The following is a 20,208-nucleotide window of genomic DNA, read 5'->3' on the forward strand; positions in this document are numbered from 1 at the left end:
TCCTATATGTTTTGTAAGTAAACTGGCTATCTCACTTCCACTACACGTGGTGTCTCTTGCTTGAATTTCTCTCTTGGAAGTGAGACAAGAACTGAGGAAATAGCCCAGAGGCGGGGAGGGGCCGATTCAGGTCTCTCCCAGGTAGCAACAGATGCATCCGGTTTTTGTGACCCTTCCCCCAAAGAGCAGACAGGGGAGTTATTTACAGGAGTGATCATTTGAGATCCTGAGACCCATGTGGAGAGGCCCAAACTCAACTTGTGAAGGGAATCACCAGGACTTCCCCAGGGCAATCAGCCCCCAATGGTCTGTTTCATTACGACTGAAAATTCTTCAGTTTATTCTGCAGGACAAAAGGGTTGAAATGGAAAAAACTCACCTGAGTTGCCTCAAACCCTGAAGCATCCCATCACCTGGGGTGCATTCCAGAAGGGCAGAGTTGACAAGTCCACTCAGAGAAATGCGGGCCTCCTATCCACCCCCTCACACAGGGGTTTCCTCTCATCCATCTCTATCGGCCTATTCAGCTCTTCCTCACCATTTCTTATGCAGACAAGATTTGAACGGATTCAGCCCACCTGCTAAAGATGATCCATGGGGCTGTCAATGCTTCCTCTCCTCCAACCTCCAGGGCCCTGGGCTGGGAGGATGCTGTCCTGTACCCCAATCGCTATACAGCTGTCTTGTCTTTGCTGACGGGGGCTGTGCTCCAATGTCACCTTCTGAGAGAGGACCTCCCTGACTGCCAGAGCTGGAACAGCCCGTCCCATCACTTTCTATCTCTTCACCTGTGGTGTCGCTCAGTCATGGGCAGTGGGGGCTCCGTGAGATCAGGGACTATGGCTCACTCACTGGACTCCCAGTGCCTGGAACAGAGGCAGCGCTCAGATACCTGGTGAAGGACTTGCTTTTACCTGAAGCCTCTCGTTTCTCGAGACTCCTGCTTATCAGAGGAAGCAGAAATCCTAGGCTTTCATGTATTAGGCATCCACTTTCTAATGTCTTCAAACAGCCTCTCCCCTCCACTAAGTGAGAAAGGAAACAACTCAGGCTCCCACTCGACCCCATTCTGTCACGCCCCTGTTCACAACATCAGTCACGTGAACCTCCCTGTGCCACATCGAATTCAGCAGCGAAAATACTGCCAGCTGTGTGCTTGCCTCTCCTCCTCCTCCACTTCTTGCCACCGCTCAGCTCCTCAGGAAAGCAGGTGATCACCTGTCAGGACACACTCCCTTCTAGGCAGCCCTCTAAGAAACTTGGGCCAAAGGAAAATTCCCCTGATGACATTTCATGCCAGGGAGGGATGTACCGGGTAAATGAGCAGCCATGTAAAGGGGATGGGAAATCACTGAACCTCCTGATGCTACAGGAAAAGGAAAGATGTCTTTTCCTACTACTAATACTCGATGGTACAAGGAGGCCAGAAAAACCCAGGGAAAACCATTCTCCTAACAAGCATGCGAGATGGTGCGACCATCCCCAAGCCAGGAATCCAGAACTGCAAGGGGCATGTGTCCTGGTACAGGCTTCCTGGGTTCTGTGTGTTCCTGTTGGGTATTTGTGCTCCCTCCCAACAAGTGTTGAAATTCATTTGGACAGGACAACCAGTACCTGCATCTTTTGCACCTGACAACTGTTTAAAATGACATTGGTCTCAAGTAATTAATACTTTTATTCTGAAAAATTGAACAGATCACTGTGAGATACTTTGGTATCTGAAGTGACTAGTTATTTCCAATCCTGAAAAATCTATTTTTCCTCCTTGTGAACCACCTGGTAACTTCTACAGCTTACAAGCGTGGGACCTTCCAGCTGGTGTTGCAGGGGAACTAGAGGTTGTGTGTGGGGAAAATGAAGAAACACACAAATGGCGACAACCTGATCTCTGGACTAGATCCAGGCATGAGTGACAAAGTGACAATGTTCCATGGAGCCGGCCTCTCCCTTTTTCCTTTCTCCTCCCCCTCCTCCACTTGACTATGCAGGAGATGGAGACCCAGAGACTCTAAATGTGTTGTCCAAAGTGATATGTCAGCTTATTCCAGCTCAGTCAGGAGCCAGAGCACCTCTGGACACAATCCCAGATTCTAGACCTGTTGGTGGGCTTCCTTTCCGCATGGCACTGAGGATACGAACAGTGAGCATGTTGTGGCCTGTCCCCGGCACCCACATTCCTAATACCACTCTCCGCAGAACTTCTCTTGCACCCTATCGATGGGCTCCAATATCAAGTCTGGCACTGCCCATGGGCTCATGACCTGCCTGTCGAGTTTGGACTCTGAGATCCCCAGCTTCCTACTATGTGACTGGTGAGGTTTAAGTTCCCGCTGAAGGTTTTCCCACACTTGCCACACTCGTAAGGCTTCTCTTCCACGTGGATCCTCTGGTGGACAGGAAGGAGGAAGTTCCTGTAAGGCTTTGCTATACTGGCCATACTTATAAAGCTTCTCCATGGGGTGGTTGGTCACGTTCCCCTGCAGGGACAAGCGTGTTATGAAGCACTTCTGGCAGACAGAGCACTGGTAGGGCTAGTCCCCGGTGTGCACATGCCTGTGTTTCCTGAGAGAACAGTTCTTGCTGAAGGCCTTGTCGCACTGGCTGCACTTATAGGGCTTCTCTCCAGTGTGCACGCGTTGATGTGTCCTCAGCGATGAGTTTTGGCTAAAGGCTTTGCCACACTGACTGCACCTGTAGGGCTTCTCTCCAGTGTGCACGCGCCGGTGTGTCCTGAGGGAGGAGTATTGCCTGAAGGCTTTGCTGCACTGACCGCAAGCATATGGCTTCTCCCCAGTATGTGTCCTCTGGTGTAGGGTGAGGTACTCGTTCTGGCTGAAGGCCTTCCCACAGTCTCCACACACATATGGCTTCTCCCCAGTGTGCATCCTCTGGTGCTCCTTGAAGCTCCCCTTCTGTCTGAAGGCCTTGCCGCAGTTGCCACATGTGAATGGCTTCTCGCCAGTGTGCATCCTCTGGTGCCGGATGAGGTGCCCTTTCTGGATGAAGGTCTTACCACAGTACTCACACGTATACAGCTTCTCCCCATTGTGTGTCCTCTCGTGTTCGCTGAGGGTCTCCTTCCGGCTGAAGGCCTTGCCGCAGGCCCCACACACATATGGCTTCTCCCCCGTGTGCGTTCTCTGGTGCCGGATGATGTTTGTCTTCTGGCTGAAGGCCTTGCCGCAGTCCCCACACACATAGGCCTTCTCCCCATTGTGCATCCTCTGGTGCTCTTTGAGGTTCCCTTTCTGTCTGAAGGCCTTGCCACAGTCCCCGCACATGAACGGTTTCTCTCCGGTGTGCGTCCTTTGATGTAAGATGATGTGAGCCTTCAGCCTGAAGGCCTTGCCGCAGTCACCACACACGTATGGCTTCTCCCCAGTGTGCGTTCTCTGGTGCTGGATGATGCTCACCTTCAGCATGAAGGCCTTGCCACAGTCCCCACACACATATGGTTTCTCCCCCGTGTGCACGCGCTGGTGGATAGTGAGGGATGACTGCTGAGTAAACTGCTTTCCACACGTATGGCATGAGAAGAGCTTCTCCCCAGTGTGGATTCGCTGATGCATCCTCAGGGAGGAGTTATAGCTGAAGGCCTTGCCACATTCCCCACACTTGTATGGCTTCTTCTCTGCACTGAGGTTGGACAGAGAAATGGGTGTTGAAGTACCTGAGTCCTTCCCACACATGGTAAACAGGTGCATCTCCGTTCCTCTCCGTCTCTCTGATACTGTTGGGGCCCACATGGGACTTTGGTGGATGAATGCCTTAAATTCACAATATTCAGGGGCTAACACTTGGGATATGTCCAAATGCCCCAGGCAGGTCCCTGGGTTCCTCTGTTGCCACCCCGTCCAGTCACCCTGTGTCCCTGCTCCTTCACATGTAGAACCCTGGACACCATCCCTCAGGGGTCCTTCTGCAACAACCACAACAGATGGTTTGTCTTCCCAATCGTCCTCCTGTGGGTCCAATTCTTTCATGTCAGGTGTAGTCTCCAAGTCTGAAGGGAGGGGGAAAGGGATGATGACACATATGCAGTTAACCATGCCGGGAAGGAGAATCTTCCCAAGCCACCGCCAGGCACAGTCTAAGAGCGTGGGACAGCCTGTCGTGGGGACACAGGGAGAAGGGAAGCAGTGATTGGAGATGGTGAGGTTGAGGGAGGTAAGTGGAGAGTGAGAAATGTAACCTTGCGAGTAGGTGCAAAGGCGGACAGCGGAGCCCAGATGGGAAGACAGGTGCCTGAAGGGAAAGAGTAGGAAGACGGGTTTGGAGGCATGACTCATCGGCATCCCTAAACCCAGTGACTGTTGACTGCACCAAGCTCCTCATTTCCAGGCCTCCTCCGGCATGCCCCCGGCCAGAAGTGCTTCTCAAATAATTGACTGTAATTAGAAACGATAAAGTGAGAGCTGACTCACGCGTGATTGTGTTGGTTGTTCTCTGTGTCCCCCGAGCCAAGCACCCACTTTCCTACGTAGCCCAGGAGCGGCCGGCCCTGGCAGCTGGGGCCGGACCACTCTTCTTTGCACACTCGTCCCTCCCTGCTGACCACAGCCGCTCCAGTCCCCTCCGTGTGTGTCCTGTAGATTCCATAATTTCTGTGTCCACCTAGGGGCTGTCTTGAGTTCCGGACTCTGCACATGGACATCAGGGTTCCTCCCAACATTAAAAACTGTGAGGTCTTACACAAAAACTTCATTTAAAAAGGGAAGGTCCAGCCACACAGAGCCCTCCTTCCTAGGAGGCAACAAAGACAGTGGGAGTGGTAAGCAGCTGTCCCCCTTTCCCCTTCCCCCTTTAAGCCCCGACTGGCCCCACAACACCTGAGTTTGAGGCCTCTCCCCTGAGTCCTGAAAGCCCGGGGTTGTCTCTATGCTGACACCTCCTAAATGGAAGCCCCTGTCCAGACCCCATCTCTGAGCTCCGCTGAGGAATAATCCAAGGCCTGCAGGGCATCCTTCTCCAGCATCACAAACCTAACGCACTGGATGTAAACAAGTGATTTAGGTACCTCCAGGCCCCAATAACGGAAACAGGAAAAGACCCATCAGAGTAACTTAGAAAAATTAGGAAGACACGCAATGACCAATACAGTATGATTCCGCTCCTGTGAGGCAAACAGAACTGTCAAAGCAATAGAGACAGAAAGTAGGACATGGGTGCCAGGCACAGGGGATGGGGGATGGGGAGCTGGTGTTCAGAGATGACAGACTGTCAGCTGGGGACAGATAAGAGTTCTGGAGGTGGATGGTGGTGATGGTTGAACAATAATGTGATTGTGCTTCAAGCCATGGAACTGTGCACATAAAAATAGTTAAATGGTCAAAAACAAACTAGTTAAATGGTTATTTTATGTTATATATGCTTTGCAACCACTGAGAAAATAAATTTTTTGCCCTGGCTGGTGTGGCTCAGTGGATTGAGTGCTGGCCTGCAAACCAAAGGGTCGCCAGTTCAATTCTCAGTCAGGGCACAGGCCTGGGTTGCAGGCCAGGTCCCCAGGTGGGGGCAGGTAAGAAGCAACCAGACATTGATATTTCTGTGCCTCTCTTTCTCCCTCCCTTCCCTTTATCCTAAAAGTAAATAAATGAAATCTTTAATAAAATTTTTTCTATAATTAAAAAAAAAAAGATCTAGTAGTCATCCTTTTTAAAAAAAAAAGATTTCATTTATTTATTTTTAGAGAGGGGGAGGGAGAATGAGACAGAGAGAAACATCAAAGTGTGGTTGCCTCTCATGCACCCCCTACTGGGGACCTGGCCTGCAACCTAGGGAATCCAGGAACCCAGGTGCCCTAACTGGGGATTGAACCGGCGACCCTTTGGTTCACAGGCCAGCGCTCAATCCACTGAGCCACACCAGCCAGGGCTAGTCGTCATCCTTGAGTCACCCCTCCCTCCCACCATCCAGACTGTTAACACAGGACAACAGCTTGAACTGGCCCAGATGGACGCACGGCCACCGCCGCCGATGCAGCAGGCTCCCCCGCTCTCTACCACCCACGGTCCACTCCACGGGAAGAGGACGTCAGAACCAGACCAAACCCTCCAGCACCTTCCCAGTACCCTGGGGACCAGAGGAAACGCCCTCTCCCTCTTCCGACTTCCCTACACAGTCCAGCCCCACTCATCCTTGTTTCCCTTTGATTTCCTTGTCTATGCCCAGTGCTTCCTGCCTCAGAGCCTTTGCACCTGCCCTTCCCCAGGCTGCCCTACAGGTGCTCATCCTCAAACCTTCACTGAGCGCCAGCCACACGCTGGCATGGAATGAGGTAGCCCACACCGCACGTAAGTGACTGCTGGTAAGATAATACCCATTTTACAGATACGGAAACTGAGGCTCCGGAGCTACAGCCAAAACATCACTCAGCAAATTCGATCACGTGAACCAATCCCTGGGTCACTATCTGGCCTCTGTAAATATCCTATTCTGGAGGAAAGGATTTGGGAAGTACACAGTAGAAAGATCCTGGTTTTGGGACCCTGCGGTGTCTGGGTGACGCTGGATGTCACAGCAGGGGGTGGCCTGGGACATGAAAGCTGATGGTAAGTTTCCAGAGGGAAAAGGGAAGGGGGGTGATGGTGAGTTATTTGGGGTCCATGGGCCTGAGAAATGCTGGGGACATAACTGGCTTACGGCTGCAGAGATTGGAGAGAGGAGTCTCTGTTGGGAATATGGTCGTAAGTGCAATCCCCAAAGAAAGTAACAGATGGCCCTGGCTGATGTAGCTCAGTGGATTGAGCGCCAGCCTGAGAACCGAAAGTTCGCTGGTTCAATTGCCAGTCAGGGCACAGGCCTGGGTTGTGGGCCAGGTCCCCAGTTGCGGGCATTCGAGAGGCAACCACACATTGATATTTCACTTCCTCTCTTTCTCCATCCCTTTCTCTAAAAATAAATAAATAAAATAGTAAAGAAAAAAAAAAGAGGGAACAATTGATACATACAGACCATGTGGGTGAACCTCAAACGATGAGCAGTTAAGAAGTCAGATTAAAAAAAAAAAAAAAAGAGTATGTGCCATATGGGTCCATATATATAAAACTGTAGACCAGGCAAACGAAACCACATTGGTGGCTGGGGAATGGAGGGTGGTCGAGAGGAAAGAAAAACATTTTGGGCTAATGGACATGTCTGCATCACGACAATGATTTCCTGGGTGGATACAAATGTCAAAATGCACGAAATCGTTCACTTTAACTATCTGCAATAATTGTAGGTCAGTTAAACCTCCACCAAAGCTGTTCAAGAAATGGGACCGTACACTAGTTCTGAAAGTTAGAGGAACAATATTACTCAAGGACATCTCTCTGTGTCAGTAACTGCACAGACTGCTCATCTTGGAAGCCCACTGTGGTTCCCACCACATTGCTACACCCTGGTTTGTTCTGTCAGTCTTGCAGGTGGGCACCTAGGGCATTTCTCGGAATTTTCCTTCCTACAAAAACTCTGCACACCATAGGAAACATTTTATCACATTTATTTTAGAAATGGAATCATTTGAAGTTTGGTTGGTAACACGAAACTGTCTCCCAAAACAGATGTTAACTTCATGCTCCTAAAATGAGGACACCTTTCCCTACATTTTTATACTACATACTTGTTTTACTCTTTTTTTCCATGCTTCACCCAAAGATATGCTTCAGAGGGAGGAAGTAAATAGAGAGGGAGAAGGTGAGAGAGAGAGAAAGAGACAAACATTGATGAGAGACAGAAACACAGATCAGTTGTCTTCTGAATGTGCCCCGCCCGGGGTTCAACAGGGCAAGTAAGATATGTACCCCGACAGGGAATTGAACCTGCAACCTTTTGGAGTAGGGGAGGACACTCCACCCAATTCAGCCACAACCAGCCAGGGCAGGTATTCCTTTTAATGTCTGTGTACCTTATGTTTGGTACTTGTTTGACTATTTGTTTAAAAATATTTTGTAATGTGTACCTCCATGCACTTCTACAACTGTAAATTGTCTGCTCAGTTTAGTCCATCTTTCTATTATCCGTTCAGTCTTTTTCTCGTTTAATCCTAGGAACTCTCTATATTTATAATCCTCTGACTGTTATACATGTAGCAAACACTCTTCCCAACTTCATCATCTATCATTTTTAGCTTCCAGTAATTTGAACATCCTACCTGTAAGATCTGTCCACATTTTTCTTTCTGTGTCACCTTGAAGTGACAGGCAGAAAGTAACATGGTGAAGCTGCCCCCTTACCCAGCGAGACCAGGTTCCAGTAGGTCTCCATCATCACGTCCCTGTACAGGTCCTTCTGCGCAGGCTTCAGCTGCTGCCACTCCTCCGGGGTGAAGTCCACAATCACATCCCTGAACGCCACTGACCCCTGTAAGAGGAAGCGCACGCCGCTCACCACAGGGCCCTCCTCACGGAGGTCTGGAGACTCGGCCAGAGGGGCCAAGAGGATCAAGAAGGCACACGGGATGCATGCGATGTGGTGTCAACAAGGTGATCAACAAGGCCTGACCCCTCAGTGTCCTTGGTGCCTAAGTACAGCGGATGGTCACTGGAGGGACAAATAAATCATGCGGCTGTACACCAGGAAGACAAACAACCCATTTAAACAACCCACTTAAACAACAGACAAAGGACCCATGGGCATGAATTAAGGCAGGGGGAATTGCTGGAGGGAAGAGGGGTACCAGGCACAGAGGGGCAAAGGGGGGAAATTGGGACGACTGTAATAGCATAATCAATAAAATATACAAAAAAAGATAAATGAAACCCTACCTCAATATCAAAAAAAAAAAAAGGAAAAAATCCAACAGTGGGCAAGGAGTCTGAGTAGACACTTCTACAAAGAGGACATATGGATGGCCAACGGACATACGGAAGACACTCAGTATCATGAGAGCTGCCAAATTGAAAACACAATGAGATATCACCTCACGCCTGTTACACAGAAGCCCCCGTAGCTGACTCACAATTTGGTCAGTATCATCATGACAGGTATCTGAGCAGTGGCAACTCTAGGGGGTGTCTGGGAAGCTGGAAGCTGTGGTCTGTGGTTGGATTTTTGCAGGGATACACTGGGTGGGGGCAGGCGAGTCAACACCTGAGGCTTAAATGGCACAAGAGAGCACTGAGGACGCTATGACATGACCCTGTGTATGAAATAAATGTGGCTCAGCACTTTGTGGATGAAGATGACATAATGATGACAACATCGTCACCACAGCAGTAATGACATCTGCCAAACACTAAGCAGTTGTTCTGTACCAGGTTTTAGTCTAAGCCATGCTACTTGTTCAGTTTCGTGTTGAGTTACTATGTTGGAGTGCGAACCCGCAGCACCTCAGGATGGGACTTGATTTGGGAACAGGGACCCTGCAGGTGTACTGAGGTAAGATGAGGTCACACTGGAGAAGGGTGGCCCCTAAGGTGACAGCACTGATGTCCTTTTAAAAAGGAGAAATTTGGACAGAGAAACGTGCACACAGGGACACGTCACGTGAGGATGGGAGTTACAGTGCCACGAGCCACACAACCAGCAGAAGCTGAAAGTAACACCTGGAACAGACACTCTACTGGCGCCTTCAGAGGGGGCATCACTGTGCTGATGCCTTGGTCTCCAACTTCTGGGCCCCCGGGCTGCGAGTATAGAATCCTTTGGTTCAAGAAACCCAGTCTGTGGTGCTTTGCTGCCCCGCGCCAAGCTGAATGGCTTGCTGGTCACGGACTATGCATGAATCACGGGTCACCCTCCGCAAGTGCAGAACTTACCTGTGAGCCACCACCATGTGATGAAGGGTCAGTACAGGGCAGTCAGTGGTTAACAGTGTGGGTCTTCAGAGCCCATGAACAAACCTGGGCTCTGCCCCACACACCGGCTGTCAATGCCTCTGACGACCTAACCTTCCTGTGCCCGTCTGTTCAATGGAGCTCCTAGTACCAACACTCCCTCTGTAGCTGTTACGAGGTTAAATGGGGTCACGCGTGTGTGATTCCACAGTGTGATCTGGCTGCAGGAAGTCTCAGAAATGGCAACTACTGCTTTTATCATGTGATTAATTGGGCGTTTCATGTATCTCTTCTATATATTCCTCATCACTAATACTTATTTTATAAATAAACTCAATCTGCATTTAAGAAAGAAAGAAAGAAAGAAATGGAACTGCTACCTTTTGTGACAACATGGATGGAACTGGAGAATATTAAGCTAAGTGAAATAAGCCAGTTGATGAAAGACAAATACTGAATGATCTCAGCTATAAGTGGCCTCTGTTCAACAAAATAAACTAATGAACAAAATAAACCACAGGCACGGAAATGTGGAGCAGACTGAAAGTGACCAGAGGGGAGAGGGAAAGAGGACAATGGTGGAAAGAAGGGGAAGGGACTAGACAAAGAACATGTATGAATGACCCATGGACATGGACAACAGAGTGGGATTTGACTGCGGGAGTGGGGGGTGGGGGAGGGATGGATGGGGGGGTAAAGGGGGAAAAATAGAGACAACTGTAATAGAATAAACATGATTTATAAATTAAAAAATTTTTTTAAAACGTTAAAAAATACTTATTTTAAATAATTATTTGATTCTTTGCCCCATTCATCCTTTGGGAAAGCCCGGGTAATAATTTCTTTCTATTGTAATCCTTTTCAGAAGATATGTTTATTGATTTGAGAGAGAAAGAGGGAGATAGTGAAACATCAACATGAGAGAGAAACATCAATCAACTGACTCTCAAATCTGCCCTGAGCAGAGGATCAAACCCACAACATTTTGGTGCATAGGACAATGCTCCAACCACCTGCATCTCAAGGCCAGGGATAGATACACATCACACACACACACATTTTTTTTAAACCACTTTATTGAGGTATAATTGGTATACTAGAAGCAGCACATATTACAGCTATGTAATTTGATAAATTTGAAGGACTGGATTGGCCAAAAAGTCTGTTATATTTTTTCCATACGATGGTTCTAGCAGCGTCTAGTCATCCTTAACTTAATTTGAAACCATTTTGTTAGACTGTACCATGAGAGCTATCACATCTGTGTGCTATTCACAAAAAATATCAAAACTAGTGAGTTTTTTGTGCTGCTATTTTAATAATGATGGTGGAAAAAAAGATGCAACATTTTCGGTGCATTATGCTTTATTGTTTCTTTTTTTTAAAGATTTTATATATTTATTTTTAGAGAGAGAGAAGGGAAGGGAGGGAGAAAAAAAGGGAGAGATACATCAATGTGTGGTAGCCTCTCATGTGCCCTCTACTGGGGACCTGGCCTGCAACCCAGGCCTGTGCCCCAACTGGGAATTGAACCACAGACCCTTTGGTTCGCAGGCTGGCGCTCAATCCACTCAGCCACACCAGCCAGGGAGGAATACATATTTTCTATAAAACAAATGTCATTAATACTACAAACAATGCTACATAGAAACACATCACGGGACATCAGTTCTCACCTATCACAAGCATAGTGTATCCTTGTAATTTCTATTCAATGAGCAGAATAAGCACCAAACAATGGCCAACAGGACACAGAGGCAGCCCCGGCTACATGGTGGTGGGAGAATAAACTCCCCCAACCCGTAAATATGAACTCCTTCAGGATTTAAAAATACCCCTCTCAAGCTTCTGTGGAAGGAATCGCACCTAATGAAATCATAAAGCCTGGCTGGTGTGGCTCAGTAGATCGAGCGCTGGCCTTTGAAACCAAAGGTCCCCTGTTTGATTCCTAGTCAGGGCACATGGCTGGGTTGTGGGCCAGGTTCGCAACTGGGGCATGTAAGAAGCAACCCGTCGATGTTTGTCTCCCACTATGATGTTTCTCTCCCTTTATTTTTCCCTCCCTTATACTCTTACTAAAATATAAATGAAATCTTTACACAGTTGCTTTACCATTTATAATTAAAAAAATAAAAAGAAGAAAAAGCATTCAAAATGCAGGACAAAGATTAATGCCCAGCTCTGGACAATGGCTCGGTTCGTGGGAGCGTTGTCCTGTACGCCAAAAGGTTGTAGGTTCAGTCCAGGGTTGGGCTGCGTGCTGGAGGCAACAGGTTGATGTTTCTCTCTCACATATGTATTTCTCTCTCTCTCTCTTCCTCTCTCCCTAAAACTCAGTAAGAATATCCTCTAGCGAATATATTTAAAAAAAAAAATAAGATTCACACCTAGGGGTGTGTGTGTGTGTCTGTATATGTATGTGTATATATGCGTGTGTATACACACATATATAACTTACTGATCTGAGAGACAGAGAGATAAAGAGATGCCGTTCTATGTATTGATGAATTGATTGGTTGCTTGATGTTTGTGCTGTGACCAGGGATCAAACCCACAATCTTGGCATATCAGGATGGTCCTGTAACCAACTGAGCTACATCTGTATATTGTTTATTGTAAAGTATTTCCTCCATAGAAGGAAATTTAGAGAAAAATACTACAAATAGAAACCCATTTAAACATCATAAAACATCACGGTGACAGCCAGAGATATTCACAGGTCCCCCATCAGAGGCGTCATCCTCCTGTCCCTCTCTAGTCCCCTGAGCATTTAGTGTCCCCTGCCCACTTCTGAAGGTCCCTCTTCTAGCATGGCCTACCCGTGACCTCTGTCACACTTCATGGAAAATGTTTAAGCCGCGACTTCCCGGGGGCCCACTGGTGTCTCCTGAGAGCCCCCAGGGTAGGACAGCTCACTTCCGAGCCATCCTGTCCCCTAGAGAAGAAAAAGGCCACTGTCAGGACAGTACTCTCTCAACTCAGGGAGGACACAACCTCAGGAGACTGGGTTGGGGCCTGGGCTCTGAGGGAGTTTGGTGGGGGGCAGAGAGTCACCCCTGCCCAGAAGCCTGACCCTCAGGAAGAAGGTATAAGAGGATAGCATGACTCACCAGGGTCTTCTTGGTCAGTGGCTGGGTGACCATCCTTCCAATGACCATGGTGACCTGGGCACGGGCAGGCTGTGTGCAGCAGAAGAAAGAGAGAGGCACAGTGAGAGATCACACGGAGGCACGATCCACAATGCAGACATGACAGACACACCTACTAGAAGAAAGAGAGACAGATATGCAGACGCGTTAATAGTGTACGGGTGCAGAGGGCCCATGGCATTCAAAGAATTAGACAAACTTCCCTGATTTGATCCATCTCACAGCCTGCAAAGTGAGGGCTATTTCCACTCACCCCATTTCACAGAAGAGGAAACTGAAGCCCAGAAAGATAAGCCATGAGCCCAAGAAGACAAGGCTAAGATTAGAATTGGTCAAAGCATACACTGGTTCATATGCCTGGACACACCTCACACCCACACACTGACACTCCCCCAACACACATGCATGCGCACACCGCCAGTCTCACAGCCTGGAGGGCACTATAAGACCCTCTGCCTGTGCGCTGGGTCTGTTGGCTGGCCATGGGCCCCAGAAAAACACCTGAGCACCGAATCCGACCTCTGAGACTCCTCCAGATCCCTTGGGGTTACTGTGAGGCTCACGGATCAGACACATGTACAGTGGAGTCATGTGATTCCACTGGTGGGAGCATTGTCGTGAATATAAAAGGTTGGGATCAATTTCTGGTCGAGGCCCAGGCCTAGGCTGCAGGTTCATCCCACGATCCCAGGTTGCACTGTGAGTGGGAGACAACTGATCTTTGTTTCTCTTCCTCTCTTTAAAATCAATAAACATGTCACCAATGTTTATTCTACTACTGTTCCTAGAAAAATCACTAAACCATCAACCAACAAACAAACCCTGGATAGGCACACAGATGTCAGGTGTCCGGTCTGAAATTCCTGGTTGTCCCTAGAAATAAGAGTGATCTTATGTCCCTGGATGCAGTGACTTCATGATTTTTTCAACAGAATTTAATTTTTAGAAATGTATTCTCTCTGAATTTGCGGTCTCTGACTGCTATTCCTATACAGTGAGACACACAAGGCAGGCTCTTTTCCGGAATAGGAAGCCTCCAGAGTCAATCTACCAAGGAAGAACAGTGGGCCCAGGGCCCTAACACCTGCAGGCACCCTTGAAAATATCATTTCTTTCAATATCTTAAGAGAAAACTCGAATGTACTCTGGCCTGGACTCTTCTCGTCCTTACAGCAATGCAATCACCACTCTAATTGTTACTTTTATATTTAAAAAGTCATGAAGAGACAGTGCTCCTGGAAGTGGCATGTGCACAGGCTTGGTGACCGCTGAACCCACTGTGGCCTCGGATCTGTGGCTGCAGCGCCAGGGGTGGAGGCTGTCCCTGCACTTTCCGCGCTGTCCAAGGTTTCTGCCATTTCCTTCCCTCCATTGTTTCTAAGGGGAAACAAGAATTTGCCATCTGTGGGGTGGTTAGTGTGGTGGCGCTGGAACTCAGATGCCTGTGTGTGGAGTTGGGTAATTCAAGTCTTTGCACCTCAGTTTCTCCACGTGCAAAACGGGAACCATAAGGGTCCCAACCTCAGTTACTTGGAAACGCCTAGAACGACACCCTGAGCACCCAACACACCCTCCCTGAACGAACCCACCCCGGTCACCATGGGGTCGGGGCCTCTGACCCTCTTCCTCAGCCCCGCACCTGGCGACCACACACGCCCTGCCCTCCCGGGGGCCGGGGAGCCTCTGGGGGCGGGAAGGAGACGGGCTGCGGGGCCCGCGGGCAGGCAGCGCCGCCAGGCCCGCCTGTGCAGGAGGGCGTCTTCCCCGCGCTCCCGGGAGGGCACCCCCGACGCACCCTCACACACGTGAGCCGCGCCCACAGACAGAGGCGCAGGGGCGCACAGACAGGGGGAGGCTCGGACAGGAGAGACACACCCCCACACGCGCAGACACACTCACACCTGACACACAGACAGGCGCCGAGGAAGAGACCCGTCACAGGGGGACCCCTGGACGGCGCCCTCACGCTGAGACGCCGCGGACGGAAACAAAGGCAGACGCGCACACGGACGACGTGGACACTGAGGGACCCCGGAGAGACCGAGACGGGCAGCCGACACACCCGCGAAAGAGGAAAGGCCAGACACGGGGCCTCCCGGAGACACGAGGTAACGAACCCCGACACACAAAGAGACGGCCGGGGAGTCTCAGCCCAACACACACGCACACCACCCACTCCATGCCCCCACGGGCACCACCTTCACCTGCAGGAGCACACAGATCCGCCCCGTCTTCTCACGCCCTTGCCTGGTCCGCAGGCACTAACCACTCGGCAACCTCAGGAAAGCCACCCGCGTCCGCTGGGACCCTCGATCTCCCTGCGCCTGCGCAGACCGGCCTACGGCACTTCCCAGAACCCCGCGCGCCGCCGCCCAGTCCTCTCTCGGCTCCGCTCAGAGCGAGCGCCGCCGGGAGAACCCGAGCCTGAGCGGAGGTCGCGACACTCCGCGCCCCAGAAGACCCAACGGAATACGGTCGAGAAGGCGCCGTTCGTGAGCGATCTCGGGCGTCAGGACGAAGAAAGCGCAGTAAAGAAGGAAAGGGAGGCAACGACAGAGTAGGACGCTGGACAGGGAGGAGCGGGGTGCGCGGAACTGTGGGACCAGAGGGTGGGGGGTGCACTGCGGTCCGCAAGGTGGAGCGGGGACCCGAGCGAGCTGGAGGGAAGGGAGGGGGAGGGACATTGCAGAAAAGGCGGGGCGTTGGTGGAAGCTGGAAAAGACGCTGGAGCCCCTGCTCATCAGCCAGGAGTCCCGATGCAGTTGTTGACTTGCAGGAAATTTGTAAAGCGTTCAGAGACTCCGGAAAGCAAATCATTGCAAACACAAAGGAAGTATCAGATCTTCGCCTTAAGTGCCAGCTCCCGTTCAGGGCACCTTGTTGTTACAGAACCAAAGTGGGGGTACCGCTCGCTGCCCGTCGCCCCCAGTAGGAAAGGTCTAGGGGCGGAGACGGTGTGAAAGAGGTTTTTCATTCAGAATCTGCAGGGTTGGGGAGAGTGGCAGACGCTTGTCTCAGAGCCCATCCCCTCCGAAAATCCGAGGAAAACCCCCAGCCGTCCTCAGCCAAACCACAATAGAAGGCCGTGTGCAGAGCTCCTGCTTCAAAGTACCATCTTTTGGGAACAGCTCGTGCTGTCGGCAGTCACCCAGGCAGCTCAGCGTGTTCCTGTCCGGTTTGAAGCTGCCTCCTGTAACCTGCAGGCCCTGACTTTAGCCAGGTCGCTTCTAGGGCCACAAGGTCCCAGGATCTCTTCCTAGGTGGGCAAGAGACTGGCCCTTCCTTACCCTGCATTTATATGAGTTTCAGGTGTAGGACAGTCTAAATGCCCAATGAACTAACCAGATTCCCGTGAGCGGGGGCGGGGGTGTGCCCGCGCGAAGTCTATTCCTTTCTTCTCCCCAGGCTAGACTGACAGGCTAGTCTTCAATCCAGCTCCTCCGCCCTGCAGCCATTCTGACCTTTGTAGTGAACGTGCCAGTCTTGTCCAGTCCCGCCCCAGTCAGGTTGTAAGAGGGCTTTTCCCGAGTCCAAGCGTCTTGCTAGCTTTGCGCCTACTCGGTGCAGTGCTCACTTCCTCCTGCTGCCCTCTTGCGGGGTCAGGGTATTTGCCTCCAGAATAGAATGCCGGACATTCAAGTCAGGAGCCGCTTACCAAGGCAATGTCTCTGCTCCCTCAGCCCCACCATTGAGCAGGGCAGATGGATATCCCTGCAGGTGGCCCCTCCTGTTCCTTCCCTTGCTGCTCCCAGTAGTCCTGCCTGGCTATCTGTATGATTAAGATGTACAAAGGCACTTAGTCCTGGCGATCAAGTTACTTTGCAGATGAAAATAATGATACAAATAAGGGAGAACACAGGAGAGGAAAATCGGGTAGGTGGAACGGGAAAGAGGTCTCCAGGCTGGGGCCCTTTTACACTATGAACTACAAGGCCAAGTGCAAAAGCATTTGATGAATGTCTCAGTGGCCACAAAAATGCCAACTGCTGCTGCCTTTGGTGGTGATTAATGACTTTTTTTTTTCATTCTTTTTGATCCTCACTGGAAGATATGTAATTGATTTTAGAGACCGGATTTTAGAGATTTGTTTTGACCGGAAATCTTTTGGAGCAAGGGACAACGCTTCATCTAAGTGAGTGACCTGGCCAGGGCTGACCTGGTCCACAACCCAACATGTGCCCTGATCATGAATCGAGCAGGAAATCTTTTGGCTTACTGGCTGACGCGCAATCTACTGAACCACACCAGCCAGGGCAACCAGATATTCTATGATTTTTTTCCCCGAAGGTTAAATAAATAAAGCATGATTGTAAATGTAAAATATTACACTCATGTAATGTGGACAACCCATTACACTGAAAATAAACTGAGTGAGCTGAATCAAGTTCATCCATTGGCTGGGTGCAGCACATAGTCTGCCCAGTTGAGTCACCCACAATCATAGAATCCCTGTTGGGTAAGACTGATCAAGCCATGGGCAAAGGATCTTTTCTCTCCTCCGGGACATCAGCGGTGGCCCAGAAAACAGGACTGTATGGCACCAAGTGAAGACTCCTATATGAAGGGTCACCCGACAAGGGAGAAGAATCTACTTTTTAAATTTTTTATTTTTTTATTCGAGAGACAGAGACACATTGATTTTTTTTCTTTTTTGATGCCATACATTGTAGGATTCATTGTTGTTTTTTCTTGTATGCACCCTGGCTGGGGATAAAACCCACAACATTGGCACATCTGGGCAATGCTTCACCAACTGGCCCACCAGCTGGGTCTGAGTTTCAAGACACGTAGTTAAGTTCACTGCTCTGTCTGTCCCACTGGAGCCCTTCAGTAAATTAGCAACTATACAAAAGTGAGAGGCAGTCTAAGTTTTAATCACAACCAGCTCCCCCTCTTTTGATGATGGGAAAGGGTGATGCTCAAGGCCACATGGCCAGGGGCAAGTATTCAAGGGCCTAGTCAGCAGCCATTTACTGACATTCACAGAAGCATCTCAAAGAATTAACAACATGTACAAAATAGAAACTAAATTCCAATTTATTAATAAATGCTTTTTATATTGTTTGGTTAATAGAACACCATTCTTATATCATTTGCTATTTATTATTGGTAATAGATCACTATCAACATCAAGAGTGAAATATCAACTAAAACATGACCTAGGCTGTGGGTGAGGCATAAATGAAACATTAAGTAAAACATCTAGGCTGTGGCTGAGGCCCCTGCCTGAGTGAAGGCACTTTTTCCCATAAGAAATCTGGCTGCACCAGGGGACAGTCCGTCATGTGAGAGAGGATTTTCCTCCTGTAACTGAAACAGCCCTGCAGGGAGGGGCACCAGAAGGCTGGGTTTCAGCTGAAGAGGCACTTTCTGGATCTCGAGGTACCTTACAAATAGGTTGTTCCACCTGCCAGAAATTTAGTAGGAGTGGCCAAGCTGGTGGTTCTGGCTCAGGGTCCTTCGTGAGGTTTCACTCAAGCAATCAGCCAGAGCTGCAGCCACTGGAACACCTGACTAGGGCTTGACATCTGCTTCCAAGATGACTTCCTCCCCTGGCTGTTGGCAGGAGGCCTCAGTTCCGCACCGCATAAGCCTCTCCACAGGGCTGTTGAGCATCCTCATTACATGGCAGCTGACTCCCTTCAGATCCAAGTGAGGAAAGACCTCATCTCTCAAGTTGCGTGCCATTGCTTCCACTTGATTTTATTTTTAGGAGCCTGTCACTAAGTCCATCTCACACTCAAGGGGAGGGGATTAGGCTCCACCTTTTGAAAGAAGAAACTAAGATTTCGTATTCTAAAACCACTGGCATTTACACATGCATCCATTTAAACCGGGGTCCTCCTGATGCACTATTGGCATCTCTTTGGGGCCTCCACACGGGAAGAGGGCTTCAGGAAGGACTACTATTTCATCTTATAACCTGTAAACCCTATGTTCTTAAAATTTATTTCTTGTCCCTAAATGTTTTTTTCATTAAGCATCAGTTTAACTTATCTAGGCTTAGTAGCAATTATGGTAAACAAAAATCTTTAAGGATAAGAATTTTGAATGAATGCTAAAAATAATACAAAAACTACTCGCTGCTGTGGCTGGTCCAGTGCACGTGTAGGAACACTCTGAAAGATGAGTGCTTGTAGGTCTTACCCCAACATGGGTACTCAATGGAGGATTGTGAGGCACAACTGCTGGGTGAACTGTTTCCCACACATGGCATGCAGGAAGGGCTTCTCGCTGTGTGGATTACTTGGTGCTTCTTCAGGCACCAGTTATAGCCATAAGCCTGCCACAATACATGCACTGGAAGGACTTTTTCTCTCTGGGAATTTAGGATGGTGGATGAGCCTTGAAGTACCTGAGTTCTTCCCATGCCTGGTGAAGGGATACTCACTCAGCCTGCTTGGTCCTTCCCATCTCCATGGAGCAGGCAAGTGGCTTTGCTGTTCAAATGCCTTAAATTCATGATATTCATGGTCTAACACTTAGAACATGCATGACCTCTTTCTACAGGTCCCTGTAATCCACTGTCGCCGGCCCATAGGGTCACCCTGTGTCCCCGCTCCTTGGCTGGCTCAACCCAGGGGCCAATTCCTCCCAAGTGCTTCTGTCTCCCTTGCCATGGTTCTTTCATGTCAGGCCTAGTCTCAAAGTCTGAGGGGAGTAGGAAAGAGACGACAACACGTGTAGTTAACGATGCAGGGAATAAGGACCTCCCCAAGACACCAAAAGGCACAGCCTGAGAGGGCACAGTTGTCTTTATTAACTGGGAACATGCCTCAATGTCCCTTTCTGAGAGGCCCCCTAACTGCCAGAACTCAAACAGCCCCGCCCCTCACTTTGTACTCATTGCCTGTGATCTTGCTCAGAAATGAGCAGTGGGGGCTCCTTGAGACCAGGGGCTGTGGTTCGCTTATTGCTGGACTTCCAGTGCATAGAACATTCCAGGCACAGAAGAGGTGCTCAGATACTTGTTAAGCAAGTGACTCACAGTTCACCTGCAGCCCCTTGTCCTTTGAGATTCTGCTTATCAGAGGATGCAGACATGATAGGTCTTTGTGTATCCTGCATCCACTCTTATTTCTTCAATCAACCTCTTCCTCCAACACTAAGCAGGAAAGAAAAAACCCCTCTTCCAACCCCATCATACCTTCACTGTCACATAAATGTCCTGGTGCCATATCAAATCCAGCAGTGAAAAAATTCCAACTTCACACTTGCATCTCCTCCTCTGCCACTTTCTTTTTTAGAGAAAGAGAAAACTGTTTGTTTTTATACTCATTCACACATTCATTGGTTGATTC

General features: G+C 49.4%; 1 protein-coding gene across 1 annotated transcript; it reads right to left on the reverse strand.

Annotated features, from left to right (window-relative positions):
* Positions 1-1,754: 1,754 nt before the first annotated feature.
* Positions 1,755-15,223, reverse strand: LOC129082567 (zinc finger protein OZF-like). Its single transcript, XM_054588277.1, has 4 exons — positions 15,112-15,223; positions 12,869-12,937; positions 8,217-8,343; positions 1,755-4,003 (listed from the first exon to the last, which is right to left on the reverse strand). Exons 2-4 carry the CDS (start codon positions 12,914-12,916, stop codon positions 2,532-2,534), a joined length of 1,647 nt encoding a protein of 548 aa, XP_054444252.1. The 5' UTR covers positions 12,917-12,937; positions 15,112-15,223; the 3' UTR covers positions 1,755-2,531.
* Positions 15,224-20,208: the final 4,985 nt, after the last annotated feature.

Source organism: Pteronotus mesoamericanus, unplaced genomic scaffold, assembly GCF_021234165.1.
Source record: "Pteronotus mesoamericanus isolate MK-2021 breed Mesoamerican mustached bat unplaced genomic scaffold, CSHL_Meso_final scaffold_128, whole genome shotgun sequence".
NCBI lineage: Eukaryota > Metazoa > Chordata > Mammalia > Chiroptera > Mormoopidae > Pteronotus > Pteronotus mesoamericanus.

Coding starts and splice junctions, on each gene's coding strand:
- LOC129082567 (XM_054588277.1), bottom strand. CDS start 12,916: ATGGTCATTGGAAGGATGGTCACCCAGCCACTGACCAAGAAGACCCTG. Junction 8,344..12,868: donor CACTGACCAAGAAGACCCTG/GTGAGTCATGCT, acceptor TTCCTCTTACAG/GGGTCAGTGGCGTTCAGGGA. Junction 4,004..8,216: donor CTGGAACCTGGTCTCGCTGG/GTAAGGGGGCAG, acceptor CCCTCCCTTCAG/ACTTGGAGACTACACCTGAC.